General features: G+C 36.0%; 1 protein-coding gene across 1 annotated transcript in view; it reads right to left on the bottom strand.

Annotated features, from left to right (window-relative positions):
• The window catches only part of LOC107592166 (CUB and sushi domain-containing protein 3-like), a 223,387-nt gene that overhangs the window by 157,410 nt on the left and 53,261 nt on the right, over positions 1-12,716 (bottom strand). Inside the window, exons 19-20 of the mRNA XM_016281569.1 lie at positions 5,106-5,297; positions 518-644 (exon numbers count right to left, since the gene is read on the bottom strand). Of these exons, the coding sequence (XP_016137055.1) occupies positions 518-644; positions 5,106-5,297 (319 nt within the window). The remainder of the gene's footprint in view (positions 1-517; positions 645-5,105; positions 5,298-12,716) is intronic.

The following is a 12,716-nucleotide window of genomic DNA, read 5'->3' as shown; positions in this document are numbered from 1 at the left end:
ATATACACAAAGAATATCGGCCGGTATATCGATATCGGCTTTTTTTTACTCCCTAATATCGGTATCGGCCCCTAAAAACCCATATCGGTCGGGCTCTAGTATTAACTAATGTTAAGTTAATGCATTAACTAACATTAAGTAATGGAACCTTATTGTAAATAGTTACCAATAATGATTTCAAGGAGACTTTCAATAATTTATTTACTTAGTAAGTGTGTCCCTCATGCAGCACCGTAAACAGGTCAAAGACCTCAATCATAACGAAATAAGATGAGATTTTCCAACATGTAGAGGTAGATAAACTTCACTTGAAGTCAGGGTCAATGCAATCTGTTTAAAATTAATAAACTTGACTCTCTCCTATGCAATTTCAATGAATGTCTTTAACCAGCTCTCTAAATACCCATTATGGCTTTCTGCACTGACACTAAGGCACTAATGCGTCAGGCTAAAATATGAATTAATCTCTCTCACCAGTGACTTAATGAGCTGCGTTTCCACCTTAATAATCAGTCACCTGACAGTGTTTCCGGAGTCCACCTCGATGGTCCATGTGCAACGGAGGTTGTTGTCATATGGAAATGGGTATCCAGGAGAGAGTATCCGTCCGGATGACTCACCTTTAAAACTTCCCCCACACTCCGCTACAATAGATCAAAACAAGAAGTTATTGCGCTGTCAACTCCCACCCACGAAGATGATGTATTTAGTCAGAGCTTTCTTTCTGTTGTTAATGATGAGCTCTGCAGAGACTCGGCCCACTGGTATCTCTGTTGCTGGATCTGACACGACCACGCCGCCCCCTCACCATCCCGAAGTGGCCATACAACAATGGGCCGTAATTATGCATGCACGAGACACCGCTTTTAGCTACGTTGCTTGTGCATGTCATTAATTAAATGTTAAATCTCTCTGTCCACGTTATTTATGAGCTCGGTCTTGCATGAAAAGCTGTGGACCACTGCATATATCACAAAAAAAGGAAGTATTATCATATTCATTACAGTGGTCTCAGACACAATATCTGCACTACATTGATCATTAAAGCACTTGTTTCTGTAGCACATTATGGATCAGCCGGAGCAACACTCATCTCATGAGCAAACAGGCTTCCTTGTGACAAAGAAACTACTGATATTACAATGGTCATATAATGAACGCAGAGACGGCTCAGATAGGCAATCAAGAAATAGAAAGCCAGCCCCTGGAGATTATGATGTCTGATATCATTTCAGTGGCCTCCTTAGAGCTGGAGTTTGTCTCTCTTTTTTAAATACTTTCACATATTCAAGTTCAATTTGCAGAGACAACGAAGTAAACCATTTCGTAGGTTGATTCACCTGAAAAGTGTAAACAGTGATTCTGTGGGGATATCAAAACATTGGTCTTTTTGCGTGAGCACCACAAACGTAGAGCAACACTTTGAATCAACCAATCATGTGAGTTTGGGGCACGGCAGAGTGGGTGGAGAGTTTGGGAAACCTGTTTGAAAACAGTCAATCTTTTTTGCAATTCTTGATTCTTGATTCTGCATGATTATTTAAATAAACTGTGAAAATATGAAACCAGTTAATAGCACCTAAAAATATAAGTTTTCTTATATGCATAATGTCTTCATATTAATGCTCTTAAAAAATACACAAACAATTTTTTCTTAAAATGCCCCAAGTCCCAAAAGCCCACCCTCAAGTTTCTACACTCTCAGAAAATAAAAGTTACATTGTTGTACCTTATTTACCCATAAATGGTACATATTAGTACTCTGAAAAGTACAGTTTGGTAAAGTGAGCATATTAGTACCTTTTGGAAGGGTACCGCCCCAGTGACAACATTTCTTTTCCTGAGAGCATATGATATTGTGTGTTAATAAAACGTGCGCTATTTCTCATCTACCCACCTACAACAATAACCAGGTTATGTCACTAACAGACCAGCATTGCCAATAAAGCCTGAATAATGAAAGTAAAATAATGCACAAACAAATTTTTCTTACAATTATCTAACAAGCCATTTCCTAGCAACTCAGAACACCTCATCAATCACCTAGCCACACCCTAGCAACCATTCAAGCAACTCAGAACTCCCTAGCAACCCCCAGCCATATCCTTGCAACTCAGAACGCCCAATCAACCACCTAGCCACACCCTAGCAACCATTCAAGCAACTCAGAACTCCCTAGCAACCCCCAGCCATATCCTTGCAACTCAGAACACCCAATCAACCACCTTGCCACACATCCTAGCAACCATTCAAGCAACTCAGAAGACCCTAGCGACCCCCAAGCCATATCCTTGAAACTCAGAACACCCCATCAACCACCTAGCCACACCCTAGCAACCATTCAAGCAACTCAGAACACCCTAGCAACCCCCAGCCATATCCTTGCAACTCAGAACACCCCATCAACCACCTAGCCACACCCTAGCAACCATTCAAGCAACTCAGAACACCCTAGCAGCCCCCAGCCATACCCTTGCAACTCAGAACACCCCATCAACCACCTAGCCACACTCTAGCAACCAGTCAAGCAACAGAAGACCTCAGCAACAACAGAGATACCCTGGCAACCACTCATAAACCATGGAATCATGGTATCAACTTGTGCTTGCCTGAAATACTACTGTTATTTTCAAACATGCAGTCTCTAAAAATCAAGATAGAAATCTCAACAGAACATGAGGGTTGACATAACAGCAGAAAGCGATCTGTGTAGTCAACAACTACCTACAGTATTTAGTATTGGAGGAAAAACCCCAGAACCTTTAGCAAAATTAATATTGCATATTGCACTTTATAACTGCACGTGATCTGTTTTGTGAAAAGAGAAAATAGCTATATAAAGTGAGGCATTTATCAGCTAGCTTTTGCATGAAATATTTAGCACAGCCTCAATGTGCACCATTTTGATGTCTAAATTCCCAAGGCGCTGTCATAAGAGCAAGCAGACCCTTGAGGCAAGCTTCCAGCATCTGCTCACCGGATACCATCTACAAAGAGCACGGCTATTTCATTCTGACTGCTCTATTCTTCATCAATTTCATCATACAAAAGGCAAGTATTTGCTGGACTACCATAAACATTGACAACTCTATGAGACCAATTAACTTAAGTGAAGTTCTTTTATAGTTTGCCTGGGATTGAAGCGTTTTGAGACAGAGGCTTTGTTCTGAAAACATTGTGATCTACCTGTGCTGACTACATAGGTAGCTGTGGTAGCATCTTTAGTGATACGGACTGATAAGTGACTGATTTGGAAACAGAGAAAAAAAGAAACTAAAGACAATTCCCTGCTGCTGATTAGCGACGGTTTGGCTAGTAGACCAGCAAAGTCACTATAGAAGCCCATTTCCGCCACAGGATAAAAAAAACGTTAATTGCGACTTATATCTCATAATTCTGCCTTTTTTCTCGAAATTCTTACAATTATGACTTGAGCTTATATTTCGCAATTCTGAATTATTTGTCAAAATTCGTATATAAAAATGCAATTCCAACTTCTCTCATGTGGTTTCGCAATTAATTTGGGGTCATAAAAACAGCATGTTGGAAAATTTTGAATTTATACAAGAATAAAATAATGTTGACTGAGGGCATGCTTAATGATTATGAAAGTGCCCAAGACAAACAGCAAACAATATGCTTTAACTGGCTAATGCCTTGCTAGTTAAACTAGTGGAGGAGCATGCAGAAGCTGTAAGTAGTAAATTAATGCGATTAGCAGGTTAAAAACTTTGAGCATCTCAGTTGTCTATAATTATGCAGCTGGTGGCCAAATTGCCATCCTGGACAACATCCCATTCTGGGAAGCAGCAAACAGCATCCAAAACACAACATATGCTGGTCTTTTTAACATGGCAATTATAAATATTCACTCTCCAAATGAGTATGTACTCAAAAACCATTTTCCCCATGAGTATTTCAAGTTTGCACTGTATAAATCTCAAGGCTACGTGAGCAAAAGATTATCTAGTCATTAACAGTAAAAGCTCTTATAAGCACATTAAACTCAGGATTTGAGCAATGAAGCAATTAGTAAACATCTAAGCTAGCATAGCTAAGCTAAATGTTTTGTAGTTCTCAAATGACCGACACTAAGATGATGTACTGTACATTAACAAGAAATCAATAATGAAACATATTTACATTAATATACATTCCTGTTGCATAATTCATCTTCATTGCCATTTAAAAATTACTTGCTGCAGCTCTGAAATTACTTTGCATTTATAATCAACATCTTGAATCATGTAGAAACTAAAAATTCATTTAAAAAAAAAATAAAAAATAAATGTATTTAAATAAATTTCATTTAAATTTAATTCAGTTGTGTGTGTGTGTGTTTACTTGTTACTTTCTAATTTCTATATTGTACAAGATTTGCATGTTAACAGTAAAAAAAATGCATTTATAATCTACATATTGAATCACGAAGAAATTAACAATTAAATACTTTTTAATATAATTAATACATGTATTTTATTTTATTTTAATATATATGTATGTGTATGTGTGTGCAACATAATACATTAACATTTGTAAAATAAAAAGTTTGCAAAATAATATTATTATGAAAAACGCTTTAAACATTGTTAGTCGATGATACCTAATGCATCTAATGCCAATGAACTGAACCTTACTATAAAGCATAACCATGGTTTGCTTAAAGTGGTCTCTATATTAAACTGGGATAAAAGAAAGTACTCAAAATCAGAAAAAATTACACACTTCAGATTCAGTCTTGTGTTTACATGAAGAAGCCATACAAGGTGAACAAAAACAACAATTACGTCAATCTTCACAACGCATCGGGATCAAAGTTTAATTGGGTAAAATGTGTAAGACGGAGAAGGACTGAAATCAGGCTGTAAACACATCAAACACAGAGCTGTCGTTCCAGCACCAGTGCAAGACGCGTGACAGATTCTAGTAGATCAATTATTCACAACAAAAACAAGCGAGGTATTTGTAGTCACACAACGGACACAGCTGCATGTGCAATTAAGTGGAATCCATGTAAGGATAAATGCTCAGGATTAAGGATGCACATGCCAGTGGCTGCGGCCGATGTCTCATCCTGCTGCATGTGAAGGGTTGCAATGGATTACCTATGCATGAGGGGAGCGGGTGGTCCCACGTCCGTCTCTCGCCCGTCATACATCTCAATATGCTGCTGCCATGGAGACTGTAGCCAGGATCACAGCGATACGTGACCACGCTGCCAGCAAAGTGGCCTTGGTCGCTGACTTTGGATCCAAATTGTGGCACACCGGGTTCGTCACAATGAGAAAGTTCAAAACCTGGAGGAGAAAAGCATGTGAAAGGAACATCAGTGGGTGTTTTGAAGTGCTCCCAGGGGGCGGCTTTAGATTTGAAAGATTTCAAGATTACTGCTATATGAAGGTCATATTAAAACATCTTTTAAAACTTCTTGCTTGGGAACATCTTACCATGTATTCATCATTTTCATTATTCATCACCCCCTTTTTTCCCCTCCTTTTTACTTTTTAACTTTTATCTTATATTATATTTTATCTTATTATTATTTTTTTACTCCTCTCAGAGCCAGACTTTCAATCTTAAAACATGAAAATTCCCATAATCTCAAATAGTATTATTTTAGTGCCATTGTATCTCTTTTTTTTGTAGTTTTTGTTGTATCTGTGACATTTTTAATTCATTTTCAAATATATCTATATAGTTTTTATTAATCTGTATTTATGAGTTTTATTTTATTTAGTTTTAGTTATTTGAATACTTCAAGTTTAGCTAAATAAAAATTAGTAAAAAAAAAACAAAAAAACAAACCATATACATATATATATATATATATATATATACACATTTAAATTGACTTCGGTTAACATTATTTCAAATAAAAAGTTTTTCTTTTCCGTTACATTATAGTTCTTAGTTGACTATAAAAACCCTGACCATCATACTGCAATTAATTTGTTTTTCTTTTCTCTTTTATTTCAAATATTTTGCACGTTAATATTTATTGGATCACAAAAAAATGTATTATACACTTTTACACAAATTAAACTGACATCATTTCCATCACACACAGCACTACTAAGATTTATTCAAAAGTTATTTCACTTGGTTTTCAATTAGATACATGTATAAGTAAAAATATAACATTGAACTTAAAAATTTATACATTGAGTATTTAGGATACATTATCACACATAAACCTAAATAAATTAGAGAGAGTGTGAAAAGTGTGTTCTAAGAACATTTATTTTCTAAACGTTAACATGACTAAAGATGGCCACGGCTGAAGAAACACGCGGCCGATATGTTAGAGACCACCCAGCAATGTGTGGAATTGCACCAAGCTGCTGGGGTTCAAAATAGAGTACAAGACCAGAATCATGTGCATCCAAACATGCTTGCTAAGCATTTCATTTCAAAACCATGGGTATTAATATGAAGTTGGTTCTCCCTACTGCTACTGGATAAAAATGTCCACTCTTCTGGAATGGTTTTCCACTAGATGTTGGAACAAGGATGTAGGAATTTGCACATTCAGACAAACCAGCAGTACTATATGTGTAAAGATAAAATAGCAAAACCTATTAATCTAAAGGGGTGCTCAGATACTTTTGTAATGTGTAAAAATTAAATTTGAAAAGACTTCCAAATAGTTTTTCTGCTTCATAACAATCATAACAATCATTTCAACAAAGTTAACCTCTAAAATCAACTGAATTGCAGGGCTGCAAAATTGTCCCCGAGCTTCCAAATGAAGTTCCCACTCTCCCCTTTCTGATTTGTACAATTACATTTTACAAGCAAACACAATTTCCTGTGTATTTCCTATGTCATATACAATTACAGTGAAGAGGAGCACAAATAATATCATTCCAACCGTTTAATCCTAATCAGATCTTAACGAGAGAATGATACAGCTAATTAATTCATTCAAACTAGGTGTGGGTGAAAGAAACACAATCCAAGCCCACCAGGAGTTACTCTCCCAGCGGACCGACACATGGCGTTATGAAATTCACTTTGAGTCTGCATAATGCAACCTTGTTATGCACATAAAACAAAGAAATAAATCCACAGCCATAATAATATTCGCATTTATATGAACACACAGCCTGATAATACTGTGAGACAATAACATGAGCAAAATTGCGCCTCCCAATTAAGACTTTACTGACTGGAGATGAAAATGCAGAGGATGTTATAGAGAGTTTATGGATAATAGCAGATTCATTCAGCTCTAAAATCTAGTCTTGTGTGAACTCTCATATCAAAACAACTAGCAGAATTAATCAAGAGAATATCACATTAATGATATTGATACAGTAAACTCAGAGAGTCTAGTACTTTTGACTTCTGGCATAAACTCTGCAGCTTATTCTGCCCACCACTACATGCAGGGCCGCATTAAGACCGCACTGGGCCCCGGGGCTATGACTTACTGCAGGGCCCCCGGACAGTAAGTTATTTTCTTTCTGATGTTTGATTTACATTATTGACACAAATGGTAACAGCAGCTATATTAGGCTGCATTATAGTTCACCCAAAAATTCTGTTGATGTTCTACACCTGTATGAGATTCCTTCATGCTGTTGAACACAAACGAATATATTTGGAACAATATTGGTAAACAAACAGTTGCTGGGACCTCACTACTTCCATATATGAAAAAAAACACTATTGGAATCAGTTGGGTCCAGAAACTGGTTACGATCATTCTTCAAAATATCTTCTTTTATGTTGAGGAGGAAAAGGAAATTCATAGAGGTTCAGAACAATTTGAGGGTAAGTATATGATGACAGTATCTTCATTTTTGGGTGAATATCCTTTTAAGATCTCATCATATATCTGATCATATAGGATCTCATATAGCCTAACACATGCTTTATCTGTAACTATTAACATTCATTTAAGACACAAATAACTGTGTTTACGAGGATACTCGCAAAGACGGGCATTTTGACACATAACTATGTGTATTTGACCGTTTAAGCACAAGGAGCGAAAGTTTAGTCAGTAACACGAGCAGGTGTATCAGGTAGAAACTGTTTTAACGCACGCATTTACCAGAATGAATTCTGCCCTGCAGCTTAATGTCCATGAACAGTATAAACCATTTGTTTTAAAACCTGCTTAAAACGCCTTGAAATGATAAGCTTAGACTACATCATGACGCGCTTCAATCAACGATTGATATATTTCTATCGAATTATCTCCCAACCCTTCAATGAATATAGTTTGTTCAAACACAAAAACAATATAAATCCAGTTAATAATCAAACTAATCTAAAATCTGTGTGGACGATGACACTGTTTTTATCTGCTCCATGTGCCCGGTTCACTTGCTGTTCCAGCAACTTCCACTCCATCATCAGCTTTAGTCAAATAACCTGATAGCTGGGGAATTTACTAAGTCGTGTTTTTTATGTTGTATTTGAAGTTTTTCATTTTTTGAGCCCCTCTCTTTTTTAGAATTGCTGACATTTTTACTTATTGAGTGTTGTTCTTTGCGCGACCATTTCCAGAATACTCCAGAACAAAGTGAAGAGAGGTGAATGCAGACATACTGGTGGGCAGCAATCACCTGATAGATACATGCGCATATCAAAATCAAATATAGAATAAATGCATTTGATTGGTAAACCAAATTCAAACTTTACGTTTCAATCTCAAATGGTAACGCATGGAATTTACGGGAAAGCTCAACTAAATAACAGCGCTAATAAGTGGGGGGCGTGGTGGCTTTTTGGCGATCGGTGCTCCAGTCAATCTACTCCACAGCCAATCACAGGCCCCCTCCTTGCTCGGGCCCCGGGGCTTCAGCCCCGCCTAGCCCAATGGTTAAAACGGCCCTGACTACATGTGTAAGTGGGCAGAATAAGCTGCAGAGTTTATGACAGACCTAATATAATTTTTTTATTTTTTTCTATATGCATTTGAAAGAGGTCTCTTCTGCTCACCAAGGCTTCATTTATTTGATTAAAATACAGTAAAACATTAATATTGTGAAATATTATTACAATTTACAATATATTACAATAAAGAACTGTTTTGTATTTAAATATATTTCAAAATGCTATTTATTCTTATGACAAAGCTGAATTTTCAGAAATTATTCAATTTCAAGAAACATTTGTTATTATTATCAATGTTGAAAACAGTTTTTGTAGCTTAATATTTTTGTGGAAACTGTGACTACATCCAAATGTACATTTTATTGTATGCATTATGTATTATAAAACATAATATTTAATGTGTGAAAGTCTTGTGATGCTTTTTGTTACTGGAAAAATAAAATAAAATAAAAAATATAAATTATTTCCATATTTTTGCAACAAAATAATTTTTTATGATGTATGGAAAGCACTCTATTTTTTCCACCCTCTCCTTTACAAACGCACACACATTCTGTACAGTACAGACACATACCCGCACACACAGAAATGTACACACACACAGAAACCTGTTGTCAGCGCTGCTCTGATGATTTTTTTCAGTAAAACAGTTTAACAACTTAAAAGCTACATGTCATTTCTCACAAGCGAGGTAATACGGCGCTGTTCTTGAATCAGATGAACTTACAGTTTCGCTATTACTTGAGACTCTGCTGCCGAACTCTGTTGAGAGACGCACAGACTCAGGTAATTCACATACTTTTAATCTCTCTCTCTCTTTCTCTCTCATAATTGCATTGATAACTGAATTATTCTGCTATCAACGGCTCAAGCCTCAATTACTGGGTCTAAAATGGCGTTTTGGAATTACAAATGGAGGCGTGGGATGACACGAGTTAGAAATTAATCCTACACACGAGCGTTTTAAGGGCAAAAACCTGATGAATGTCTTGAAATACAACATCTGAACTATTTTTGAGGTGTGGTAACCATAGTATAAGTGGAATACCTGACTCCGGTCTGTTAAATTATTAGAAAATAATGCACACCCGAGGTATTATTGCATTATTTCCACTTATTTTATTTCGGCATTAGTATTTTCTAATAATTCAACATCGTTAATTATTCCTTACTAATATAATATAATATAATATAATACAGTCAAACCAAAACGTATTCAGACACCAGATATCATTTTTGATATTTTTTTTACTAGTGGGTGCAGGACACTATAGTTCATTTAAGTAAGTGAGGATAGCAAAATAAAGTAAACTGTGACATATTATACCCAAACATTATTCATAGAGTGGACTACCAGTAAAATTTATAAAAATTTGGGACCAAAATTCAGACACTTTGACCTGACCATGTTTTGCTTAAGTATTATCTGACATTATCAAGATTAATTTGTTCTGACACAGTTTAACTCTTGAGTTCTTGTCATATTTTATTACCATTTTCTAAACTATAGCGAATAAACTAAATAAATAATGTGTGAAATGTTGAAGGTGTCTGAATACATTTTGGTTTGATTATATTATATTATATTATATGAAAAAAATCTATCTGAAATGGTGTGAGACTAAATAAGGAAGACATTTTTGGGTGAACTGTTCCTTTAAACGATACTTTGTTCTGAGTTCTCTTTCACTTTTTTTAAGTGCCAAATACATGTTATCAGTGCCTGGTAGACAAATGAGAGGTTGTCAGTGCAGCGCAGTAAACGAGCAAGTCCATCTAAACGCCTCCAGCGCTGGGCACTAGTAAGTCACTCCTCCATTCTCAAAGAGCCGAAGCGGTGCTCAATACCGCTTCGGTTTCACACTCATGTTTTCCTCACGCTGGGACTTTACTGTTACGCGACCACCAGTTATAATCCTGCTGCAGAGCTTGTGCATGCTTTATGATTAAGATATGAAATAATACGGCACTGTGAACTGTGGTAGACACATTAGAAAACTTCTCATGAGAAAAGAAAAACCTATAATTTCAAACAAAGGAAATTAAGAGTCTCTGTGCTTTCTCAATGGCACTAATAATCCATGCATACGATGCCGCTAATTCAAAGGGTTTCATTTAAAAAGCAATAAACAATGTGTGTGGTGGAGCGAGTGCTGGGAACAATTAAACAGTTCAAGCAGACAATGAAATGAAGATATTAATCCAAAAATTAATTGAGCTAATATATTCCACTGTGAGGTGAGAGGTGGCTTATGGCACAAAGATTGAGAGGGAGCAGGAGATCTCATTCATATCTGTAGGCATTTGCACATAGAAATGCATGTAGAAATTACTACACCTGCCCATAATACTGTATTGACAACTAGATTATTTAGTTGTAATTATTTTGCTTCTCTGTATATTTGTGAGACTGTAAACTGTAGCAAAACTGTTTTGCTTATTTTTCTTTAGCATACAGTTTGGATGTCATATTTCAGTCATTTACGTCCACGATGGTCAGATTATCGTTCTTACAATTTGATAAAACATTGGTTCCGAAAAAAGATAAGAGGCTAACATTTGAGTAAATCACTTGTATTATCAAAGAGTAACATTTTAATTACTTACCAAAGCCAATTTTTAATGACATTTGTCACTTGGTGAGTGCTCATTTTTGACCATTTTTGTACAATATCAATGCAGTGACAGCATCCTAAATGTAAACCTTTATGCATTCACTACTGTTCAAAAGTTTGGAGTTGGTAAGATTATTCTGAGGGAAAGAAATGAATACTTTTATTCAGCAAGGATGCATTACATTGAACAAAATTGTCAGTGAAGTCATTTATAATCTTATTAGAAATGTATAATAATAATAATTTCTATTTCAAATCAATGTTGTTCTTTCTAACATTCTATTCATCAAAGAATCCTGAAATCAATGTATTAAATCATATTAGAATGATAGCAGAATAATGCAGCAAACCACAAAAAAAGCTGTGACAAGCAAGACACAAAAAAAAGATGTGCATTAGAGGAATAAATTATATTTTAAAATATAATCAAATAGAAAACAGCTATTCTAAATTAGAATAATATTTCACAATATTACAATTTTTACTGTATTTTAGGTCAAATAAATGCAGCCTTAGTGAGCAGAAGAGACTTCTATCAAAAACTGACCGCAAACTTTTGAATAAGAAATGCTGGAATTTTTATATGGGTGCAGGAGTTCAGCACTCAGACACATTTCCACAGAGGACTCTCATTTATCAGTAAATTATGGGCGAAGCATTGTGCGAGAAAATCCGTTTTAATTGAAGCTTTATGAAATCCAGATGGGACTAATAAAAGTACAGTAATTTGCAGCCTTGGTAGGAGTGAATTTAATTATCATCAAAGCTCATCAAGTCTGAAATATTAGTGAAACACTGGTTGATGTTACATGCCCCACTTGCTTCTATTAGCTTGTGGGCAACACACGACTAGTTTCAGGAGTTTCTGAGCTCTACACACGAATTTGTGAACACCCCAAATTAACTTAACTTAAATGTCTACAGCATGTGCTTCACTCTTGGGTAATAAAAGCTACACCGGGCAGGCAGCTGACTAAGAGCTACTGAAGTCATGTAATCTAAGTCTGGTTGTGACAGATTAAAGGCTGGAAGCTCTAGTGTGTGTGTTTCTACAAGCATTGTGGAAGAAAGCAAGTGTACAAGAAGACTTACTACTGTAAACCAGCTTAAAACCCTCAGCCGTATCCTCTTGATCAGAATAAAACTCCAGCCACAGGTGATTCGACGTGCTGGTCAACGACTGACCTAACATAGAGGAACCTGAGAAACCTCCCAGAACTTCTGCCGTGTTGTCTGGACCATCATACAACTGGG

The sequence above is a fragment of the Sinocyclocheilus grahami genome, unplaced genomic scaffold (assembly GCF_001515645.1).
Source record: "Sinocyclocheilus grahami isolate Dianchi unplaced genomic scaffold, SAMN03320097.WGS_v1.1 scaffold150.1, whole genome shotgun sequence".
Taxonomy (NCBI): domain Eukaryota; kingdom Metazoa; phylum Chordata; class Actinopteri; order Cypriniformes; family Cyprinidae; genus Sinocyclocheilus; species Sinocyclocheilus grahami.
The sequence above is the reverse complement of the archived record's forward strand: the minus strand, read 5'-3'. Positions and strand labels throughout refer to the sequence as shown.